Here is a 25,020-nt window from a genome sequence, read left to right as displayed (position 1 = left end):
GTTCGCTAGAGGGGCTAATGATGTAGAAATAGTATGGGTAGATTTTTTTTTTTCAAATATCGCAACCTCTCTTATTGTGAGCATTTGTTGTTTATGCAGAAGAGCAGAAACACTGAAATTAGATAACCAGAAAAACCTACAAGAAAATACACTCCTAGAAAAGGAAACTTTAGCACACTGTTGGTGGGAATGTAGATTGGTAGACCCATTATAAAACAGTATGGAAGTTCCTAAAGAAATTAAAAATAGAACTACCATGCAACTCAGCAGTTCTTCTTCTGGGTATACACCCAACCCAAAGTAGATGAAATCACCACCTTGTAAATATATCTGTACTCCCATGTTCATTGCATCTTTATCATAATAGCCAAGATATGAAAACACCTTAAATGCCCATCAAAGGATGAATGGGTAAAGAAAATGTGGTAATGATACACATACAATGGAATATTGTTTAGCCTTTAAAAAGGAGACCCCGCCGTTTGCCATAATATGGGTGGACCTAGAGGACATTATACTAAGTGAAATAAACCAGACATAGAAAGAAAAATATTGCATGATCCCACTTATATGTGGAATCTGAAAAAGAAAGGTCAAATTTACAGAGATAGAAGATAAAACAATGGTTACAATGGGGTTGGGGGGGTGGGGAGATGTAACTCGAGTGATACAAAGTAGCAGATATGTAAGATAAACACATCTAGAGATGTAACATATAGCATGGGGACTGTAGTTAATAAAATTGTATTAGAGATTTTTGTTAAATAAGTAGATTGTAGCTGCCCTTGTCTCTGTCACACAAACACACGCAACTGTGTCAGATGGTAGGTATGAAATTTGCATCACTATAGTAACCATTTTACCACCTATTATGTATCCCATAACATCATGTTGTAAACTTCAAATATTCATGAGATTTATTTAAGAAAATACACTCCTGATTTAGAACTATGTATCTTCATTTAAAATAAACTCGCTAGTGTTTCTATTTTAGCCACTGCTTCAGTTTTCTGACTACTGATTGGTCACCCTTCAAGATCACTCCCCAGTCCAACTCCTTGCTAGCCTGACTTCTGTAAAGAATGTGCAGTCAGCAAGAGAATTTCAAAATTTCAGTTGTACTTCCCAACTATCTTTGAGTGTTATTTCCAAACTGAATTTGAGAAGTTGGTTTAAATTTGTCCCAAAAATGCTCTTGTGTTTAAATTTGTCCCCTTTGAAATGTGTGCTCTGCTGGGCTCTAGTGAGAAGGTGCTGTCTTCATTTACGTTTAGGAAGATATGAAGAGTTGATGATTGAAATACTAAATGTCTGTGATGAACCAGGCACGGTGGCTCGAGCCTGCAATCCCAGCACTTTGGGAAGCCGAGGTGGGTGGATCACTAGAGGCCAGGAATACAAGACCAGCCTGGCCAACATGGTGAGACCTGGTCTCTCCTAAAAATACAAAATTAGCTGAGTGTGGTGGCACGCACCTGTGGTCTCCACTACTTAGGACGCTGAGGCAGGGGAATCACTTGAACCCAGGAGGTGGAAGTTGCAGTAAGCCAAGATTGTGCCACGGCACTCCAACCTGGGTGACGGAGCAAGAATCTGCCTTAAAAATAAATAAATTTCTGCAATGAATCTAATCATTAGAAAAATGAATTATTTCTTTATAATGTAAACTCCAATTTGTAGGCTATCACATGATTATATTTTACCATCTAGTCTGTACATCTAGCCTGTGAAAAAACAGACATTATACATTGTTAGCAAGTATTCGTTCATTCTATTACTTCCCTGAGAAAAAGTTTTGGGCTTCTGATTGAATTTGAAGCCCTTAGAGAAACTTGTATTCCTAGTCTGAATAGAAATGGAATGAAAGAAATGTCATACGTTTTCTCTTCTGAGTGTGAAGTTGGGGAAAGGATCAAATACTAATGAATAGCACTTGTTCTAGAATGCACACGTGTCTTTCATCAATTTGCCAAGATTCAGTCAAAGGGTTCCGTATGTGGGTGAAGGAGAAACATCTGATACTTAAAGTGGAAACAATAAAACATTAAAAATATATTTCCTGTGAGACTGAGTTGATTTGGAGAAAGAGAAGTTTTGATCATCAGGAAGGGTATAAATGTGGCTCTAGCATGTGTGTCAAATGAGAAAACTTTTTGGGAAGAGCTTCATAAACTGTAAAGTGACATGCATGTAAAGGAGAAAATAGATATTCCTGCTTATCGGATGGTTGAACATTAGCAAATGAAATGAAAGTAGTCGTTTTTGGTTTATATAGATTAAAATCAATGTCCAAGTTGGATCATAGACTGAACAGATATTCATACTTACCTGTCTGTCTCATGTGCAAAACAGTAGAGTCATAATGTGATCTCCGCAGTCACAAATTTCCCTGCTTTTCTCCCACTTTCCATTTCAGTCAGGTGCCCCACATGAAGCCCTAGGCATGTAGGTCAGGGAATCGGTTCCCGACTTTAGAGGAACTCTTTAAAATTTCCACATGCTGGAAATAATACAGTGGAGAAATAGCGTATGAATTTTCTGCATTTTGCTTGCCCATTATCTCTGGCCCTGGCTCTTGGTCATGTATTTCATGCCCTGTGGCCAGATTTGCTACTTCTTACTGCCTGATCCTTCCTCCTAGTATTTCTGATATGCCCATGATACTTTTTTTTTTTTTTTTTTTGAGACGGAGTCTCGCTCTGTCGCCCAGTCTGGAGTGCAGTGGCCGGATCTCAGCTCATTGCAAGCTCCGCCTCCTGGGTTTACGCCATTCTCCTGCCTCAGCCTCCCGAGTAGCTGGGACTACAGGCGCCCGCCACCTCGCCCTGCTAGTTTTTTGTATTTTTTTAGTAGAGACGGGGTTTCACCGTGTTAGCCAGGATGGTCTCGATCTCCTGACCTCGTGATCCGCCCGTCTCGGCCTCCCAAAGTGCTGGGATTACAGGCTTGAGCCACCGCGCCCGGCCTTTTTTTTTTTGTAATTAGAAACAGGGTTTTGCTCTGTCCTCTAGGCTGGAGTGCAGTGGCACAATCCTAGCTCACTGCACCTCTAACTCCTGAGCTCAAAGGATCTTCCCGCCTCAGCCTCTGCAATCACTGGGAGGACAGGCATCCTCCATCATGCCTGGCTAGTATTTTTTGTTTTGTTTTGTTTTGTTTTTTGCAGAGATGGGTCTTGCTCTGTTATCCAGACTGTTTTTGAACTCCTGGCCTCAAGTGATTCTCCCATCTCAGTCTTTTGAGTTGCTGGGATTACAGGCATGGAACCACTGTGCCTATATTTTTCATTCTCGTCCTGGATCTTATTCTTGTGCCATACCTCACCCGTGTGTGTTAAACTTGTCTACTGTTCTGTCAAGTTCTTACCTTGCTCCTGTCTAACTATCCCTACAATTGTGTACAGTCAACCTGTTGACCTCCCTACATGGCAGGGAATCTTCATACCTGCCTGTTTGTTCAGACCCACATAGAGAATTTGTGCTCTCTGAGACCCAGACAGTCATTCACACTTACTTTCTTGTGTTTCTGTATCTTCAAATCATGTTGGGGACACATTGAGTCAGTTTTATATATATCTATTTGTTGGAAAATATATATGTGCTCATTCAGCAATTTAATCAGCACCAAGATATGCCTATTTATGATATTTAGTGTGGCTTGTTACTTAGGATGTCTAGTGTAAAACTACATATGAGAACTCCTTATGGATTGATGGTATTGTCTAAGGGTCAGTATTAGAATACACTAGTTCAGGAAAAACCAAAGGCAATGCCATTTTAAGTCTTTAAAAAAATGTTACATGCATTGATCCAATAAGTATTTCCAGAATATCCTCTGCAGTGGAATAATGACAATTTCTTTCATTGTATTTGAGTAATGAATCTTCATATTAAATATTGATTTATACAACATGGGCAGTAGTATTCACTGAGGAAAATTGCGATTTGCTGTGAGCTGACTCTTCAGTCATGGCATGATTTGCATCTACAAGCTAGTCTTAGGGACAGGGATACATAAGTGGAAATAGCATCTCTGTCTACCTGCCAGTTGTATGCTCTGAATTGCTTTCATCTTATCAAAGAACTGCCCAAAGTCATGGAGTTCTTGTCAGGAAGCTACATATGTGTCTGCACTGTACATTCCTTTCTTTTCTTTTTGTCTTGTTTTGGGGGATGGCTCACACGTGTTCATGTGCACACAAACATGTACCATATGGATTTTGTGCCATGAGAATAATTATTAAAGACTCTATAATTTGGGGAAGAAATTATTATCTTTTCTCTCCCTGACAATTCTGCTTATATTTGTGGTTTGAATTATAGTTACAACTTGGAGAGTTTATCCTAAGAGAGCTAAAATGAGAAACAAATCTGAGGGAACAAAATGAAAGTTGCAATTCAAATCTAAATGTAGGAGTAAATGGGCTAGATTATTCTGAAGTAAAATAGCAGAAATTCTAAAATCTAAAGCTATCTAGTTGTATTTAAACCATATTATGGTTTAGCTCAGTTCTGTTGGAACATTTGCAGAGTAATTTTTTTCTAGTAAAAGCAGTTGGCTTCTAAATGTACTGATTTTCTTGATTTTTGAGGCTAATCAAGTTTAACTGGTGGATAATTACAAATACAACTAATGTTGTGTGTTTTTTCAATATGTAGGAACTGCAGATTCCCCAAAATAATATTTTAGAGAAGTTCTTCTTTTTTTTTTTTTTTTTCTTTTTTGAGACTGAGTTTCACTCTTGTCGCCCAGGCTGGAGTGCAATGGTGCTATCTCAGCTCACTGCAACCTCTGCCTCCTGGGTTCCAGCGATTCTCCTCAGCCTCCTGAGTAACTGGGATAACAGGCGCCCACCACTATGCCCCACTAATTTTTGTATTTTAGTAGAGGTGGGATTTCACTATGTTGACCAGGCTGGTCTCGAACTCCTGACCTTAACTGATCCGCCTGCCCCAGCCTCCCAAAGTGCTGGGATTACAGGCATGAGCCACCACACCCAGCCTAGAAGTTCTTATTTGAGACAACTAAGTCAAATATATCAATGAAATGCTGAAATGTAATGTCTGCATGTGCAGTTTAAAAAGTACAAAGTACATATGTTTCCTTTTGCAGTTAACAGGCAATAAAGAATCTTTAATCCATTAATATTTTATTTAAGGAATATTATAAACCTGGTTGTTTATATTTAGGGAAGAAAATGGTTAAAGATCTCTTGGAATTAATTGTATTTTCAACTAAATCTTTCATATGTCGATGGCAGCATTGCTTATTCTAATAGTGATGGTGGGAGGTCTTTTTCAGGTGGCGTTGTACACAATGACTTTGAAGATTGTTAGGTGCCATCATTATGAGGCTATTGTTACTCAGTGGGAATGTGGTTGAAGTCACATTAGGAGATGTGATATTGAACATAGGCTTGAAATTTATCATGCAAGATAAGGCGACTAAATAATTGCCCTTGGATAAAATAGGTTGGTATCGGCAATGGGAAAAAGAAACAAAAATTAAACAGGCACACACACACACACACACACAATGCACACGCACACACTCTGTCTCCCCAGAGACCTGTCAGATGCTAAAATGACTCTTACAATAAATCTAAAAGTCATTGCTTCGGAAATGATGCTACTTTATTTGAGCTTGCTTTTCCAAAAGTAGATGAATTGCTGTCTCTATAATTTCTTCCAGAGATGTTTTAGCATACTTCATCAACCACAAACACACAAACTTCTAGTTGGATGTTTACCACACATATGCACACAAATTAGTGACTATTATAGAGTAACCTCTATGAGCCTAACAAGCCTGGCTGGCACATATCCCGTGCATTTAGATTCATTTTTCTTTACCTTTCCCTCTTTCTCACTTCTACTGCCCCAACGGGGAAGGGTTGACTGCCTCCTTTTCAAATTTCAGATCCAGTCTTACTCCTAGAAGCTTCTCTGCTCACCATACCATAGTGTGCTTACACATTTCTGAATTCGCAGTGGTTATTTTGAAAGGAATCTCACACTGTTTTGTCATTTCTTCTGTAATAATTTGGGTTTAGTATAGTCAAGAGTTTGGGTTCTGAAGTCAGATTTTTGGCATTAAATTCTGGCTCCCCCTTGTTTCTGATATTTGACCAAGTTACTTAATCTGCTAACCTTCAGCTCCTTCGTTGGTGAAAAGAAGATTGTGGTGGCGATTACGCCAACTAAAACATGCAACATGCTAAGCTCAGGGCTGGAACATTGTAAAGAAGCAAACTGAACATCCCAAATTGCCCAAAACTAAGGATGTCCTGAAAAGCAGATTTAAGAGCTAAACTAGTAAAATCTTGAGCTAATGGGGTTGTAAGCACTTAACTTATATTATCAAATTTTTATTGTATGCAGATTCCGTATTCCTGGGGAAGTAGAGTCTTATGTTACCTCTTTCCCCCCCTAACTTTCACAGGGGTACACACCTGAGTGCTTAAATACTTTTATGTAGGTTGCATTTTCTTATAAAGATTTACAGGTTGCACAATATGAATGTACTTAATGTCAAACAACTGTACAGTTAACAATGATTAAAATGATACATTTATGGTATGTATATTTCACCACAATAAATAGATTTGCAATCTTAAAGTAATAATGGCGATAATTGTTTTATTACTATAAGTAGTATTTATTTCTGTAGTATGGTCAGCAGTAAGCAGGATATAGTATATACTAAGAATAGGTTATATTATAGGAATAGAAATAAAATTTAGCTAAAACTAGAAAATTAAAACAAAGATAATATGAGAGTCTAGAAGAAGAGAATTGATTATTAGGATCCTAGCATTGGCTTGACAGAGAATTTTTGATTTTGCAAAGATGTTTTAGGCTGCACAATTCCTCTTTCCTCTCAGCTGATGACCATTAAGTCCTGCTCTGCTCCGCCCCAAAGAAATGGGGTCCACTCCCCCTTGCTGCCTTGTGGCACTGGCTTTCCCAGTAATGTTGCATGCTAACCTCCAAATTATTCTACAATGAGCTTTTTCTTGACCTGGATTTCTTCCTGCAGTCCCAGGCTGTTTCCTGAGGCCCAGGTTCAAACATTTGCCTCCACAGATATTGGAAACAAGGCACTGGGGGAAAAGAGGGAATTGGGGAATCGTGTGTTTAAAATAGAGCCACATATGCCCCTAAATTCCTGTCAAATGGGGGCGAATGAAGCCAGCCAGTTCAGTAGGTCTGCATTGTGGCTGCTCATTTGAAAAAAATAAGGCACCAGCCAGGCATAGTGGCTCATGCCTGTAATCCCAGCATTTTGGGAGGCCAAGGTGGTTTGATGGCTTGAGCCCAGGAGTTTGAGAACAGTCTGGGCAATGTGGAAAAACCCCATCTCTACGAAAAACACAGAAACACTAGCTGGGTGTGGTAGCATGCGCCCGTAGTCTCAGCGACTTGGGAGGCTGTGGTGGGAGGATCACTTGAGCCTGGGAGATGGAGGCTGCAGTGAGCTGAGATGGCATCTCCAGCCTGGGTGACAGAGCCAGATCCTGTGTTGAAAAAAAGAAAAATAAGACACTATTATGCAATTTCCTTTACTGCCACCCTAGAGTCTGATTTATTGTAGTTGGTGTGGGGGACCTGAGCGTAGTACATTTGAAAAGATCCCAGGCGATTTTCATATGCAGTCAGAGTTGAAAACACTGCAAGTAACTGATTCTTCCTCTGTCCTCAGTCCTTAATCTCCTGTCCTTCCTTTCCAGGGTTTGTTGCTCCTGCTGAAACTGAAGATTTAGTATATAAGACAGTAATGATTGTTTTTATTTTTAAATGATTCCCAAAGCTTGAGCTTGATTGTTTTGTATCACGACGATTAGGCATGTCTTTAAAACTTGGTGGTTTTAACTCAATTATAGAACACTTCATTTTTATATTGAAGTCTGTGTATTCTTAGTTTATTACGCAGTAAGCCTGTTTCTTAGGCAGTTCCCTATTCAGAGCTTATAATTAAGAATCTGCAAACTAAAGTCTAGAGGCAATCTGGCTTGCTTCTGTATCCTGCAGGGAAGGAAAAGGGGTTTCTGTAGTGCTAAGAATCTTTTCAGATTACAAAACAGCATCTTGTTTCTAGATTATGTATAAGCTTTGTGGATTTAGCTCCCGCTTATGGCTTGTGATCAAATGTGAATAGGACTTGAGGCTTTGACATGAAACTCTCAGTGACACGTATAAAAGCAATTTGAGCAGAAAGGTCCACACCATGGCCCTATGTTATAACCAAGCAGCACAGCCACCTTACTTATGGACTAGACAGGATTTTTTTTTTTTTTGAGACGAAATTATTTTGCTCTTGTCACCCAGGCTGGAGTGAAATGGCACGATCTCAGCTCCCTGCAACCTCCTCTTCCCAGGTGCAAGCAATTCTCCTGCCTTAGCCTCCTGAGTAGCTGGGATTACAGGTGCCCACCACCACACCTTTTGTATTTTTAGTAGACATGGGATTTCACCATGTTGGCCAGGCTGGTCTCAAACTCCTGAGCTGAAGCAATCTACCTGCCTCGGTCTCCCAAAGTGCTGGGATTATAGGCATGAGCTACCGTGCCCGGCCAGGACTAGACAGGATTTAACTAGGCTCTAGTTCATTATTTAATACTTTTTTCATAACTAGCAGATATTCATACTTTCTCTTTTAGCAATTCCTCTCTGATTGTCTCAATAGGGGTTCTTTGTCCTAAAAAGAAAAACAAAACCTCATTAAGTTCTTTGACGTGCGTTAGCTGATAAAACAGTAGTCAAGTATTAGAAAATATGACAATAATTGCATTGTATCCTAGACTCTTTATTGGGAAATTTCTGAATGGTGATTTTCTCCCTTTTTCTGGGTTTTTTCAAAAAGTAAGCCCATAAAAAAAAACTCAGATTATTTTCTCTTTTCACATTATATCTGTAGTTAGTCCATAAAGTACTATTTTTTTCCCTCCCTCCCTCCCTCCCCTTCCTTCCTTCCTTCCTTCCTTCCTTCCTTCCTTCCTTCCTTCCTTCCTTCCTTCCTTCCTTCCTTCCTTTCTTTCTTTCTTTCTTTTCTTTCTTTCTTTCTTTCTTTCTTTCTTTCTTTCTTTCTTTCTTTCTTTCTTTCTTTCTTTCTTTCTTTCTTTCTTTCTTTCTTTCTTTCTTTTCTTTCTTTCTCTTTCTTTCTTTGTATTCAGAATTTGGCCATCGACTGTATCTCTATAGTCATTGAGGGGCCTTCAAAACCTTCCCCTTATCTTTGATGACTTGAAACCTTAACTGTGGCTTCACTACACAAATAATTTTTCTGCTGCCTTCCTGTTCAGTCTCTCAGCCTCTGTTGTTTTTTGTTCTGTAAAGTGGGAATGGTATCTGTTTTAGATAGTTGTCGCAGTAATTAAATGATGACATACAAAGCACCATGCACACCAAGGACACTTAATCATATTCTCTTCTTTCACGCACTCTGCGTACATCCCCCACAGTGAACTTCCTTTTGAGTACTCTTCAACCTTTATTGTGGGTACATTTCTTCCTTTCATTTCCTCTAATCTTTGTGTATTTACATATATGTCCTCTTTTTTCCAGTTTTAGATTTGGTAAGCCTCTTAAAATGTTCTTAGCAGGGTGCAGTGGCTCACACCCGTAATCCCAGTGTTTTGGGAGTCTGAGACAAGAGGATTGCTTGAGACTGGGAATTTGAGACCAGGTTGGGCAATGTAGCAAGATCCTGTCTGTAGGAAAAAAAAAAAAAGAATTGGTTGGGCATAGTGGCGTATGTCCAGCTACTTGGAAGGCTGAGGCAGGAGGATCACTTGAGTCCAGGAGTTTGAGGCTGAAGTGAGCTGTGATCACACCACTGCTCTACAGCCTGGGTGACAGAGTGAAACCCCATCTCAAAAAACAAAACAAAACAAAAAAACTTTTCTTTCTCCCTTTCCATCTGCTCCTTTATGATCTTCACATGCATTCACTTCTTTATCTTGGTTTTATCTCTTTCCATTTTAATAATAAACATTAAACAGAAAATGTTAGTGTAGGCTATCTGTGGAAGTACTTTATTATACAGTAGAAGAGATATTTTGATATTATAAATATTGTAGAATATTCCAAATAGAGCCTGAAATGCTAAGAGCTTCAGTCAGCTTCTAGATCTTTGGTCAATAAATCTTACCAATGTGAAATGAAAGTTGAGTCACACTTGTGTGTATTTTCATTGACTTAGTATAACTAAAACTATTATTTGTGGCCTTAATGTTGTTGAAATAAAACAACCTGTCAAACTCAAACTCCTTGGTTAGAAAAGCCATTGTCCCCCATCTGTAGCAATGCTAATGGTACCTGATTACTAGTTTAATAAACAGGGCACTATGCTTTTACTCTTAGGTTAAAAAGCCCTTGTTTGTTGCCAAATTAACTTAACATCTTGTTTTTTAAAAAATCCTTTGATTCCACATGTTCATGGAAGAAATCTCATACATGGAATATCTATCTTTCAACCAAATTCTCAATGAACCCAATGTAAAGCCATTGCTTTAGATTTCCTTTTCCTTGTTTCACCTAAGTTTCAAAAAAAGGCATTCATGTAGCGTAACAATAGAAAAGCAGTGTTTATGCAAAGTCTTCTTAAATTGCCATTTGCTTTTACTAAGTTGGTTTCTTTAGGCTTTCAATTATGTTTGTCTGTTTTTTTTGTTTTTTGGTTTTTTTTTTTTGGAGACAGAGTTTCACTCTGTTGCCCAGGCTGGAGTGCATGCAGTGGCATGATCTCGGTTCGTTGCAACCTCCTCCTCCCGGGTTCAAGTGCTTCTCCTGCCTCAGCCTCCTGAGTAGCTGGAATTACAGGCGCACGCCACCACGCCCAGCTTATTTTTTGTGTTTTTAGTAGAGCTGGGGTTTCACCATGTTGGCCAGGCTGGTCTCAAATTCCTGACCTCCTGTGATCTGCCTGCCTCAGCCTGCCAAAGTGCTGGGATTACAGACGTAAGCCATCAGTTACGGTTTTTTATAACCCCTGTAGGAGTTCCCTAAAAACTCTTTTATTGTTCCAAGTATAAGGTAGATAAGTAGGTTTTATAATATCAAAGAAACTTTTTAATAAGTAATTCAGCTAGAGGGCAAATGAGAATAATCAATAAAGGCATGAAGATAAACTGCAAGGGCTAGATATATGGTTATATTTACTCGAAAGTTTCTCATTCTAAACTGTCTTCCTTGCTCTCTCCAACATATACACATTTAGGACTAATACATTACTTTCTTTTCTTGCTATATTTGACAGTAGCACAGGTTCCCTTTGAAAGTCAGATATAAGAAAAGAGTAGGCATAAATATACCTTTTGTGTGTGTGTGTGTGTGTGTGTATATATATATATATATAAAGCCATCTTGAGATAAGGTCGCTCTCTGTCACCCAGGCTGGAGTGTAGTGGTGAGATCACATGACAGCCTTTACCTCCCAGGTACAAGCAATCCTCCCACCTCAGCCTTCCAAGTAGCTGGGATCACAGGCATGTACCACCACACACAGCTATTTTTTTAATTATTATTGTTATTTTTAGTAGAGATAGAGTCTTGCTATGTTGCTCAGGCTGGTCTCAAACTTCTAGGCTCAAGCAGTCCTCCTGGTTTGGCCTTCCAAAGTGCTGGGATTACAGACGTGAGCCACCGTACCCAGCATACTTATTTTTTGAAAGCCAAAATGAGAGAACATTGTTAAGCACCATTCTTGAATTGTCAGTACTTAACGGGCACTAAGCTGGGACTGCGATGTATAAACGAGGTGAACCTCAATGTATTACAGAGTATGAGGTAACCTATTTTCCCAAGTTTTTCAGTGTCCATTCCTGAAAGTTTGCCCTAAACATTTCAAGATGGCTGTGCTTACCTCTACACATCAAAACTTAAAGTTCGTAGTTAAATGGTATGACAATGAATTCAAATTTAATTTTTATAAATTTACAGAGATGTTTATATTTAATCTTTAAAACTTTACAAATAGATTCAAGTAGTAATTAATGAAGCCGTGAGTTGTTTAAATGGTTAAAAACCAGTGCAAGACTAACAGTCTGGGGTATGCAGCCTGAATAATTTAATTGGAAATAACCCTGAGTAGCCAGTGACATTTTGTTAATTGGGTAAAAGGCCAGGTGCCCAGGCCCATCCGTGCTCCAGGAGAGCAATTGTTTCTGTCACCCCTTTTCTTCCTGGCATGCCTTGAACATAGCGGATAGTAATAATTATTGTTACCATTTGTGAAGGCTTACTGTGTGCCAGGAAATGCAGTGTTCTCTGTGCACACATTAACTGATCAATATTTGCTGAGAGGAGAGGCAGTGAATGAATAAATGGTCAGTGCTTCCAGATTCTAATACATAGAAAAGCCTCCTTACTCAGCTAATTAAGAGGGCCTGGAGATCTATGGGAATTTCATTCTTTTTTCTTCGTGAGTGGATTTTGACAATATCCTTAATATCTCTTGACATCAAATACTTAAATTTTGTTGATAAAGTTAAAAAGTGTTCTTTTCTGAAGTATTTAATATTTAATCATGTTTTAATGACTATAATATACTATAATTCAAGTGGAGATCTTGGCTATTTCTTTTTGGTCCCCTATCTGGACATAAAGCATAATTTGTAATAACTTTATAAGATAAATTCACTCAAGAACTATTTAAAAAATCCCCTTTCAATCTAATATAATTATCATCTGGAGAACATATTAAATGACTTGTAATTTTCTGATGATTAAACTTATTTAAAGTATTGATGATCTCACTTATCATTAGAGTGAATTTTCTACTTATAAAATATTAATTATTCATAGCACCCAGAATTAAATCTTGTTTCTTTTACTATAAAAACTGTTCTGAATAAATCAACCCATTATAATTACTTTATATACTCAATATGATTAAACAAAAATGGCAAACCATTATGTATTTTATAGCACATATGACATATAAATTTACTAATGTAGCATATAAATTATTCAAAAAACAATGAAGGGCCTGCTATGAAAATACCCTCATTTATAGCTCATGTTTCTGGCCACAGGTAACTTAAATACATTCACAGAGAAACACACAAGCTTATGTCTGCTGATTCTGGGGGATTTTAAAATCTAGTTTCTGTGTTGGCTTCTCTAGAATTTTGAGCTCTTCAAAACATGAACTATGCCTTTTGAATGTCATAATTAGTGGTTTGGAGAGCACAAACTAAAGGAATACTATTTTGATATTTTTTTAATATAGAACAATAATATTTATGAAATTCTTTAAGTGGTTTGTTTTCTCGGGCTTTTGTTACATATTTAGCTGACTTACTTAGTCTTGATAAGTCAGCTGAATATCACTTATTCATAAAACGAAGACGTCGTATATTCTGAGTAAATGTTTCTTTAAAGGGTGTAGACTTTTTAACTACTGACAAACATATGTTGCTAAACATACATTATGTTTGCCATCTTTGTAAAAGTAACATTCAGCTGTATGTCTTGAAATATTGACAGTATCTGTTATATGAGAAATACCCTGTGAAAATGTTTATACTCTGTCATTAAATTCCTTTAAAATTCTTATTTTTCTTTTGGAAAATGCCTAAAAGGATCACATGGTCAAATAAAAACATGATTTCATTAAGGGAGTATGAAAAATTTTTGTTTATGTTTTTAACATAGCATCTGCAATACAGCAACAAGAATGTTTAAAGTATGTTTAACTGCATGCCAAATTATGTTTCCCTAATTACTAAGACTTCTACTAATCTAGAGATCACTTACAACACTGCAACCCAAATTTCACAACACTGAAAAGGCATTTTGTTTCAGAAGCTTCTAGCAGAGCATAACATCACTCTGAGGGCTTGGGATGGGTGTTTCGAGGCTAGCTTTAAGGAATCTTTGTGTGTGTGTATGTTTAACACGCAGCACCTGTTCTTCCCGGAGCCTATCAGCAAAGCCATTCCCAAGGCTATGGCTACATGCACCAGACCAGTGTGTCATCCATGAGATCAATGCAGCATTCACCAAATCTAGTAAGTGTCCCTTTGATATGTTCCTCCTTATCTGGTCTTCCCATTTCACCTCAAGCGTGTGAATACATGTGGAATAGAGTTGACTGAACATTGGGTATTTTCATTCAAAGATAAATGATGATGTGTTGCCATTTATACAACTCTTTTGAAGGAAGCAAAAAGCTTACAGAGGTAAACTGTTGAGAAGGAAGGCAATAATAAGCATTATATAAAACAATAAGGCATCCAAAGAATCTACCAGTACAGTATCCTAGTTGTTGCTTCATGATTGGTACTAGCTGATGATGATCTTTATTCAGGCCTTAGGAGCACAGATATTGATGGTTGTATTTACAAGTTCATCTTAAAATGAACACAAAAGCCTAAATTATGTGGCCAAAATATATCTTCAAATCTCCCATTGGAAATCTTGAAGAACTGGTTCATATATTCAGTGTAAAATTTGGAAGCAGTGTTCAACATTTGCTAGTTATACTTGGCTTCTCATGCGGAAATTTCTTCTACAAGCCCTTGACATAGTCTCTTGGTCTTTGCCTCAACATCTAGAAAACCCTTCTACACTGTCCGGTAACTTGAATTGCTCTAAAATTCTTTGGGTCCCAGCCAGTGTCCTCGGTCTGTGAATATACTTGATTTTGAGATTGTCTGATGTTAATGTTAGCTAAATGCTTAGCCTTAAACAAAAACAAATATAGGAAAACTCATTATAATCATAATATAATAAGTACAATTGAGTATGTACCTTAGCATTCAGAACATTTATATGCTCAATTTCTCCCACAGTGATACAGAAACCTATATAGTGAATATATTATGGGTTTTTTCTTTCATTTGTTTTACATATTTTTAAGAGGAAATAAACACTTTTAGCATCTGCTTAAGAAAAGTACATTGCCAGGAGAGATTTGGACTTCTCTGACATATGACGAGTTTTGTTCTCTGAAGAATATGAAATCACATATAATCTAAGGTTTCTGGGGTTATGTGAAGTTGAGGGGAACTTGGCTTTATTATTTCAAAGCCTACTTTTTGATGGGCTAGCTGTTGTATTTAGTGACTTTTCTATCCCTGTTCCAAAAATATTAAGCTTTTTGCTAGACTAGGAAACTTGAGATCAGCACGATGAGATGCTAGGTTTACAGATTTCCAGAGATCCATGTGTTTGAAAACATTCCTAATAGTTACTTTATGTCTGGGTCGATGTGTTGTGATTGGAATTTGTGACTGTAGCTATTTTGGTATTCATCGTATTATCCCTTCTTCCTTTCTCAGAGGACCTACCGAGCCATGTATGATTACAGTGCCCAGGATGAAGACGAGGTCTCCTTTCGAGACGGCGACTACATTGTCAACGTGCAGCCCATTGACGATGGCTGGATGTACGGCACAGTGCAGAGAACAGGGAGAACAGGAATGCTCCCAGCAAATTACATTGAGTTTGTTAATTAATTATTTCTCCCTGCCCTTTGAGCTTTATTCTAATGTATCCTAAACCTAATCTTTTTAAAAGATAGAAGATACTTTTAAGACAACTTGGCCATTATTTTACAATGATGTATCCTTCCTTTGACAATTAGACACACAGGTACCAGGAAAAAGGAATGACCTCTGGGCTGAAAACAGCAGCATTTTCAGTAATTCCTACAAACAAAAATCATTGTGTCTGGACACCTGGTGCTGCTAATTGTGTTCATGGTTTCCTTTGATTGGCTATTGAACCCTTCTGGGAAATGTATTTTTGTAGACTTTACTAGAGATGTTGATTGTCCCTTAAATGTAGCGTGTATATGAAACTTCTTAGCTGTCACTTTGGAATCACCCCAAGCCAATTCTCTTAACTTGGTAATGCAGCCAATAATTTAAAACCCATTTTGCTTTTGAGTCATGAGGCAATTTCCAATATTAGTGAAAATTGCCCAATATAATAAGTGTAAACAGTGGCAGAAGGACAGTCTGGTTAAAATTATATTGACTGGTGGCCTTAGGGATCTAGAAACTTCTACTAAACAGAGAAATTTCCTTGTTCCCTAGGCTGACTGGGATCTATTTATTTCTCATTTGTACCAAGGCATCTCCTACTCTCCATTTATATTCTATGGACCCAAGTCTATGCTCCGTTCCACAGAACGCCAGGACCAAATAACTTCACAGCTACTCTGCAAAGGGCAAATTATAATGTCATTGATATAATTTCCCTAGTAGCATTTACCCTGTTGCATGTCATGTAGATTCAAGCTTCTGTAACATAGGCAGCTGCACTGCGCGTTCCTATTATTGAAGCAAAAAGGGTGACTGATACCTAAAAGCCCTTTCTTCCTCTAGTCGCCAGCTCATCAGAAAACCATACTTTGAAAAGATGCTTGAGATTTTCCTCCTGCATTGCACTCTAGTTTTGAAGGATTTACACCTTAGGAAATAACATGTATAATCTAGTAAATAAGCGATTTAGGTGTTCTGTTGAACAGCTTTGATTAACTTAATGCCACCATTGATTTCAAAGTGAAGAAAACGTAACAGGAGCCAATGAAGCAATGGAAGCTGGAGTGTGACTGGAAAAATACCCGGCAAACAAAGTTACCAATTCCATACAGAGATGATCTGGTGTCTTCTTTTGGAAAATGGTATTCAAATTCTGGAATGGAAATCTAGCCACCAAAACTGGTTAATCAAAAGACGTCCTTTTCCGTCTTCTGGCTTTTATTTTCTAAATCATGTTTAAGGGAATGAAACAGGAATGTCATCAGAGATTTTTCAGTACAGGCCCAAGAGCCTGTTCTCTAAGAAAGAAAGCGTTGTCATGTTTTGATTTTCGAATAAGTGACTTTGCAGGCTTTCACTAGCCCTTGCTGGTGGGTCTTGAAATTTCATCCAGAGCCTGCAGTCAAGGTCACCAAGCCACTGGCGCCCATCAGCAAGCCTGTGTCTTTCTGATTGTGCCGTTTACTGTGACCTGCAACAGGGTAGCATTCATTTAGGGTCTGATTTCACAGTTATGATAAAACCGAAAAAGCAAACATTGCGAAAATGTACTAAAGTGTATGGGTTTTAGGGATATCTGCCTTATATGTTATATTCAAGGAAATTAACAAAACTTCCTGTAAAACATCTTTTAAGGAAGCATTTACTAGTCCAAAGGCCAAAGCTAATTTATTTACACTTTAGAAAAGTTAGCACATGCTTTTGAAAATCTGTGATTTCATTTTATTAGGCTAAAAGAGCAAATAAGCTTTATTACACTGAAGCTGCATCTATATGTCACTGACATAAAGTTGAAAAAATAAATGCAGGCAAATAACTAGAGACTTCTTTAAAGGGGGTTTGGCTGGTTTTCTCTCATTGAAATGGCCAGTCATGATTAAAGTGATAAAACCCCTTATCTGTTTTGGTACATTGTACACAACCCTACAAAAATAAACTGAACTTGCAATATTTTTGCAAGAATATCTGTCATTAAAACTGAGGATAAAATACCTGCTCAATTTTATTTTACTAAGTATATATTTACGTTTCACCCAGGCAGGCCATTTTCTTTTGTGATTATAAGAAAGAGTAGTTGTTGATTAAATGTTCAGACTAAATGTAGGACAGGTACAATTTTGGGATAAATAGCACATTTATAGGAACCGCGATGAAAACTGACTTGAAATAATGCTTGTAATCAGGAAAGTAATTTCATCCACCCATTTCAAAACCAGATTCACTGAACCTAAAAGTCAATACATATTTGAGGAATAAGTCTCCAAAAAGTTTAAGCTTCATGTAATAATGTTTGCATAGCAAAATATTTCTGCTTCAAGCCTTTAGGAATTAAGATCTGATCAGAATTCAACTAGAGGGTAGTTATTTTACAATGAAGACTGAAACTGAACAAGATGTTGCATGCTTTTAAGGCCATAATTTGGTAGTGTTGGCAGTTGTTAATAAAGCTTGTCAGGATGTTAAGAATCTCAGGAGAAATATTGGAAAAGTATATGTATAAAACCAAAGTGCTATTTTAAAAAGCATCATTTAAACAAAATTACATGCCTGAACAACTTGTCCACTTTCCATGTCCTTCCCTCCCACCTTCAATGGGGCAACAAGTATCTTGTGCATAAAGCTGACAGCTAAAGAAGATTTTAAAAATTGAGTTAAAGATGACTGTGTAAATGTCCAAGCACAGAGAGCATGCACCTTTCTGAAGTTTGATGTGTTCTCAAGCCTGACAGAAGCACAAGGAACAGTTTGATACACTTTTAAAAGGTTCTGAAAACAAAGCTGTATGGGGATCCTCTCTCTTTCTCTCGAGCAAAGTATAGCAACAGAATATATTGCTTTTGTCGTAAGCTTTTGTAGTATGTTTTTACTAATAATTCTTGTTCTCTAGAAAGCTTTCTATTTCTAACCTATGGCAAAATGAATCCTTCATGTCTTCTTGTTATTGTTTACACACTTGCAGTGTAGCCCAGTTTGAAATATTTATCTGGTTATCAAATGTCCATGGAGGAGGCTCTTGATGATCCCAGGTCTCCCCGACCTCCATACACCACACAGGCATTTGTAAGCACAGTTTCCTCAAGCACCTTGTAGGAATATGGATAAGATTAGACCAGCCCCTCTCTGGCCACTGGGTTTATTTCTTGAAGAAGATGCAGATCTGGTTTTTCCAATGTGCCACAGTCTTTTTACCTCTTCTCCATGCTGAGCTTGACAGCACTCTGGGAATGAGGAACAAGACTTTTCTAAAAAGATAGTGGAAGTTCAAAGGGTGTACCTCATTTTCAGGTTCATCCATCTCCAGTGGAATGTTTTCAATAAAAGGTGAAGAAAACGTGTGTGATCTTTAATAACACATCCCTATAGAAAGTGGATAAAATATATACCAAAACTATAATACAGATATATACAAATATAGGTGCCTTTTTGATTACTCTTGTTTGTCTAGTATGGTCTTGGAAAGAAAACCAAGCAAGAAAGTTGCTGCGTATTCTGTAGTAATATTTTATTACACATGATTGATATTTTTGTGGTAGGGAAGTAGGATGCTCCTGACAGATATTAAAGGTGTTAGCTGATGATTGTATTTTATCTCTAAAGATTTAGAACTTTAGAAAATGCCCACTTCTTCCCTCTATTTCTGGAAGGTTCTTTGTGGATTTATATACAGTTGAGTTATATAAACATTAACTTTAGATTTGGGATTTAAAATGCCTATTGTAAGATAGAATAATTATGAGGCTAGATTCACTACACAAGATGAACTTCACTTCATAAATTAAGTATACCATAGCGATTTGTTTCTGATAATCTAAAAGTGGCTAGATTGTGGTTGTTTTGGGTAACATGATATGGAGGTGGGAGAGCTTTTAGTTAAGTAAGAAGCTATGTAAACTAACAAGGATGCTAAAATAAAAGTCTCTGAAGTATTCCATGCCTTTCGGACCCTTTCCTGGCAACTAACTGTCAACTATTGATCAAAAAAGTCAAGGCATTGTATGTTGCTTCTGTGGTTATTATTCCATGATGCTTAGACTACTTGAATCCATAAACTTGGAAGAATCTTTGAGCAAATTTTCTCAATTGTCTGTATGACTTCAGTATATTCGTGGGAATTCCATAGGATTTTTGTGTTTGATATATGGTATCCAGTTTGCATAGTATCTACTTCTTTGTAATCCAGTTGCTGTTAAGAATGATGTACTTTAAAGGAAAAGAGAAAACTGCATCACAGTCCCATTCTCCAGTGTCCATGCAATGAATTGCTGAGCATTTAGGAAGCATCACCAGGTGTATTACAGGCATGATGTGAAACTTGATATTTGACCTGTGATCAAAATTGAACCATTGTGCAGTTTGGCTTCTATTTGCTTCAAAATATGTAGAATTGTGGTTGATGATTAATTTGCAAGACTAACTTTGAGAGTGTAACAGTTTTGAAGAAAACATTGAATGTTTTCCAAATGAAGGGGCTTCACAGAATGTTACAATGTTATTAATATAATTTGGCTTTTGTTATGCAAATTGTTAACACCAGCTATTAAAATATATTTTAGTAGAAATGCTTTAATTCATATTTTTTTCCTCTACACTGTGAATCTTTAAGCCTTGGTGGACTAGAGCAACATCGCGCTGCCCAAAGGACTAACCTATGCAAACTAGTTCACATTTTAGTGGATGTCGCAGTTAATGTGTAATAAGACATTATTTCCCCTGCATAATGTACAACAGCATTGAAATGACACATTAAGCCTAGCATCACATTGTATAGTATAGTCACTCACAAACCCTTCAAGGCTACCCTAATCATTAACATTAATATTTGTTTAAAAGCAAATCACCGATTTAGCTATTGAAACTACTTGAATGACGGCAAACCAGGAATGACAGATGGCTGTGTCAGCAATGGCTTTAATGTGTTCCCTGCAAGTGATCTCCTATGATAAAACTGTGTTCTCAAATGCACTCTCTTCAGGGTCTTAATATTCTGTGTCTTCTCTCTGTATTTGTAAAACATTATAACACATTAATTTCCTATCTCTACACATTTGGTTTGCTTAAATAAATGCAGGATATAAAAAAATGGTTCTACTTCTTGGCTCTCACCGTGGTTTCCTGGAGCATGGGTTGTTAGATGTAAGTAATGCACCCTCATAATACCCTGGGTCTGAGTAACATGACAGCTCACATCAAATCACATCAGAGGTGTGTGCTGGCTTCAGTGTATTTACATTGCTGAATCAGTCAAGATATTTTCCTCCCCCAAATGAACTTAGTTGTAAGTAATAACAATATTATGCTTTTCCAAGCTCAGTATCTTTCTGATTTTATATCAAAGCACTGCAACAATGCTTCATTGTAGTTAACTTCTTTCAAGAATAAATTCCTCTTATGTCCTCAATAGTACAGTTCTAATTTCCTTATATTCTTAAGATGAAAGAAATGGCTTGGAGCAGAGAATAGAAAGTGTGCAAATTGAGTACATAAAATGGGAAGAAACTGATTTCTCAGCTAAGAAAGGCTCATTTATCATAGAACACAATTGTTTTGTTTCCCCCCCTACGCTTCCGATAATTGAAAAAGTGAGTGATTCCCTATTTTTCACTCTCACATAAATCTATGCGATTTGGATGCTAGTCTTACTGTATTATTTTGTAAAAGTTGGTCTTTGGCTCATAATCCTTCCTAATTGTAAATTGATAAACTTTGCGGATGACATCTCATAGAATAAACACTTCTTCCAAATACTGGATTTTCTGGTTTTTATATTCCATAAGTATGAAATGAATATTTTGATAGTATTATGAATTAAACACACTGTATTTGAAATTACAAGGCAGCACAGTTATTTATTTGAAGAATTTACTACCTTTTTTCCCCTCTGAGACTATTTTTTTTTTCCATTCACGATTATAAATGTACTGTTTGCAACCCAGGCCACAGAGGAAATGAATACTTTAGATTTTTTTTTTTCTGACAAAAACTAATTTAGGTTTTAAATAGACTGTGCTTATAATTTTATTATCTTAAACATTTGTGAGGTTAGTTTTACAGGTAACTGTGACATACCCACCAAACAACTTTTCTACCAAAATAACTTTCTATAAAAATACTCATATATAATAAACTAAAAAGTAAAAAGGGAAAGTTTTGCTCTTTTCTTTATATAATCTCCTTTGATATGGTTTGGCTGTGTTCCCACCCAAGCTCACATCTTGAATTGTAATCCCCATCATCTCCCTAATCCACACGTGTCAAGGGAGAGACCAGGTGGAGGTAATTGAATCACGGGGTCGGTTTCCCATACCCTGTGCTCATGATGGTGAGTGAGTTCTCACGAGATCTCATGGTTTACTAAGTGTTTGGTAGTTCCTCCTGTGTTTATTCTCCTTTATGCCACCTTGTGAAGAAGGCGCCTTGCTTTCCCTTCGCCTTCCACCATGATTGTAAGTTTCCTGAGGCCTCCCCAGCCATTCTGAACTGTGAGTCAATTAAACCTCTTTCCTTTTTAACTTCCACATCTCAGGCAGTTCTTTATAGTAGTGTGAAAATGGACTAATATATGCTTCTCCTATACAGAGGGTTTGAATATGAGTTTTGTTATGGCAGAAAACTGGGTATGGTCCAGTTGTGAACTGTAGCTCCTTTCTGTCATTCTAAGCAAAATTCTCAGGCCTTTGTCTATTATGTTTGTATTTGGGGGCTGCAGAGTTCTAATGAAAGAAAAGCAGAATGAGAAAATGGATTCAAAAGTTGCAAAGTCAGTATTAGAACCAAGGGTCTAGTTGCTGATTTTGTGTTTACGTTATGGCATTTTAATCTTTGTAGCTTCCCCCTCCACATACACAGTTCCTTTTCTGTTTTGAGCAGCAAACATGAAAGAGAATAGTAAACTAAAACAGAGAAATGGACAACATCTAAACTCCTGTTATTCTACCTCAGGAAAGAGGAAACTTTTCTGCATCCCAAATTGAGTCATCAGATCACTCTTGAAGGGAACTGGTTTCTGATTCTTAACACAGGACAGTCACACTTCTTGCCATTTTTCCAGAGGGTTACTGTCCAAGGCTATGTGGCCCCAACTAACTTTCATTAATTTTTGTGGATAACCATGCTCTGTCCCACATGCTGTCACTTCCCTGGTCCCAGCTGATTGGATTGAAGTGACTCTGCAGGGCTACACAAGACTTTGCCTAACAGGGATGGTGGTGGCTGAACCTGCTCAGATCTCCCTGAAGAGGCCTGAGCTCAGGACAGCCTCCTGAGTCCAGGAGGCTACCTCCTTTGCTGTCCTGCATGCCCTTAGAGCCCCCAACAAGGCCAAATCCTACGCTCCTTTCCACACCTGTACGTAAGCTTTCCTGGAGGTGCCTTTGAAAGGCTTTCTATGGCTTGCAAGCAATCAGAGATTTAGACTAACAAAGCCGCCATATACATTCATTGGCACAGATTATAGGGTTATTATTTACTTATACATTTTTGAGACAGTGTCTTGCTCTGTTGCCCAAGCTGGAGTGCAGTGATACAATTATAGCTCACTACAGCCTTCATCTCTCAGGCTCCCGAGTAGCTGGGACTACAAGCACACACCACTGTGCCTAACTAATCTTTTTTTTTTAAGGTTTTATTTTCTATTTTTTTTTAAATTATTATTTTTTGTAGAGATGGGGTCTCACTATGTTGCCAGAGCTGGTCTTGAACTCCTGGGCTCAAGCGATCCTCCTGCCACAGCCTCTCAAATTGTTGGGGTTACAGGCATGCGTCACCATTTCTGGCTTCATAGTTTTCATATCTGACAAAGTAAATAGATAACATTTTGACAAGGAACAAATTTTAAGAGTGAGCAGGAGAGTTGCACAATGTTCCCCGCCCCCCAGACAAACCACTAAATAGCAAATGTGATTGCAATGCCAATTACATTATTATGTTAAAATGTCACAGGATTGTTTTAAATTGTACTGTTTTGCTTTATGATATTTATATATCCTATCTAAAATCACTTTAGTAGTTAGAAGTTGTTTTCCTGGGCCCTGGGAAGGGCATCAATAATATCAAATGAATTTCACTTTTACCAGTACATATGTACAAAGGAAGAATTTGGGAGTTTAGACAATGTTCTTACTGATTTTTGAATGTTTGGCAAAGAAGAAGGTGATAGCAGAGACCACCTTAGAGAGTGTCATAGGCTCTGATGATAAAAGTCAAGTTGTTTTAGCAGAGCTTTATTAAGAAGTACTTAATTCTTCCAGGCTTACTCAGTGATGGCTCTTAATGAAACAGAAGAAACAGTAATTATAATTTATTCATTCGACATATAATTATTCAGTGTTTGCTTGATTCAAGGCACGGAACACAGGCATTTTCTTCATAAAGCGTTCATACTGTTAGGGAAAGACTGACATCAAACAACTAATTATATACTTATACAATTAATGACTTAATTACAGTTTAAGAGATGTCATGAAAGGGAAGCCTAGTGTGCCGCGAGTCCTTGTAGCTGGAACCCACGAGCTGTGGACTCGGGAGGGAGGGCCTGGAAGAGTTCTTTGAGGAACTGCTATTTGAGCCCTGAGTGCCGTCCAAATTCATGTAAGCATGAGACACATGGGAAAATTTAGTCATCAGCAGTTAGTGACAGAAATACTCCTGTCTTCTCCCAAATTTTAATTTCAGTAACAATGCTAGGTTTTGTATTTTTAATACCATTAAATTCCTTGTGGACAAAAGTCAGCACATGCTTATGGACAAATTTATGTGTCAGCACACCCTTTTATTCTAATTATGACTTATTTCACTTTTATGAGATTCAGCAGGTTGCAAAGAGTTAATTATATAAACAAAGCACTACAGATGTGGAATACTTCGCTTCCTTTTTTGGATAATTGGTTATTACATAGGCTTTCCTGTGTATCCTTACTTCCTCCCCGAATATTTTGGGACAGCGTGTGCTTACTGGAGTTTATTATGGTACAGTCTGCAGCAGAACCACTGATTAAAAATACTATGCTCTCCCGTTTTAGATTTAACATTCAGGGATCGTCATTCCCATCTAATATGTGATGTGAGTTAGATATGCTACAATACCTGGGCAACACACAGAAAAATAACTTGCAGTGCAAGGAAGTTGTTTGTAATCATTTAGAATACATCCTTGCTGTGAGGTGAGTCACAACTTTGTTTATAGAATTCTAGCAAGAATTTTGAACACCTGTTTCCTTTAAGAGTCTAACCGTATGCTTGCACACTTAAACTTGGGCCATTTAAATTAATAATCGGGAATATTTTGGACATATTTGATTCCCATAATCAATGCCTAACAAAATGCTTGTTGTGGGAACAGTCATGATAAAACGTTTCCTGGTTGCATGTACTTCTTTCTTTTGAAAGAAATTTTTTGGCTTCCCAAACAGTGCTGCATAAGATGATTTCTGGACCTCTACATCTTTTTTGGTATGTTGATTTTTGTAAAAATTTTAAAAGGGTAGCTCTTATGATCTAACTATAGTGTCACATCTATATTGTAACTCAGGGTT

General features: G+C 37.5%; 2 protein-coding genes across 8 annotated transcripts in view; one reads left to right on the top strand and one right to left on the bottom strand.

The window, feature by feature from the left end:
* NEBL (nebulette) overlaps positions 1-21,232 on the top strand; it is a 378,265-nt gene extending 357,033 nt beyond the window's left edge. For all 7 annotated transcript variants that reach the window (XM_050804047.1, XM_050804046.1, XM_050804048.1 and 4 more), the window contains 2 exons: positions 13,905-14,011; positions 15,284-21,232. In XM_050804047.1, the coding sequence (XP_050660004.1) occupies positions 13,905-14,011; positions 15,284-15,460 (284 nt within the window). In that variant the 3' untranslated portion in view covers positions 15,461-21,232. The remainder of the gene's footprint in view (positions 1-13,904; positions 14,012-15,283) is intronic.
* Positions 1-25,020, bottom strand: part of LOC126962727 (60S ribosomal protein L12-like) — a 990,727-nt gene that overhangs the window by 347,343 nt on the left and 618,364 nt on the right. The window lies entirely within an intron of this gene.

This window comes from Macaca thibetana, chromosome 9 (genome assembly GCF_024542745.1).
Source record: "Macaca thibetana thibetana isolate TM-01 chromosome 9, ASM2454274v1, whole genome shotgun sequence".
In the NCBI taxonomy this organism is placed as follows: domain Eukaryota; kingdom Metazoa; phylum Chordata; class Mammalia; order Primates; family Cercopithecidae; genus Macaca; species Macaca thibetana.
This window is presented reverse-complemented; position numbering and strand designations above follow the sequence as displayed.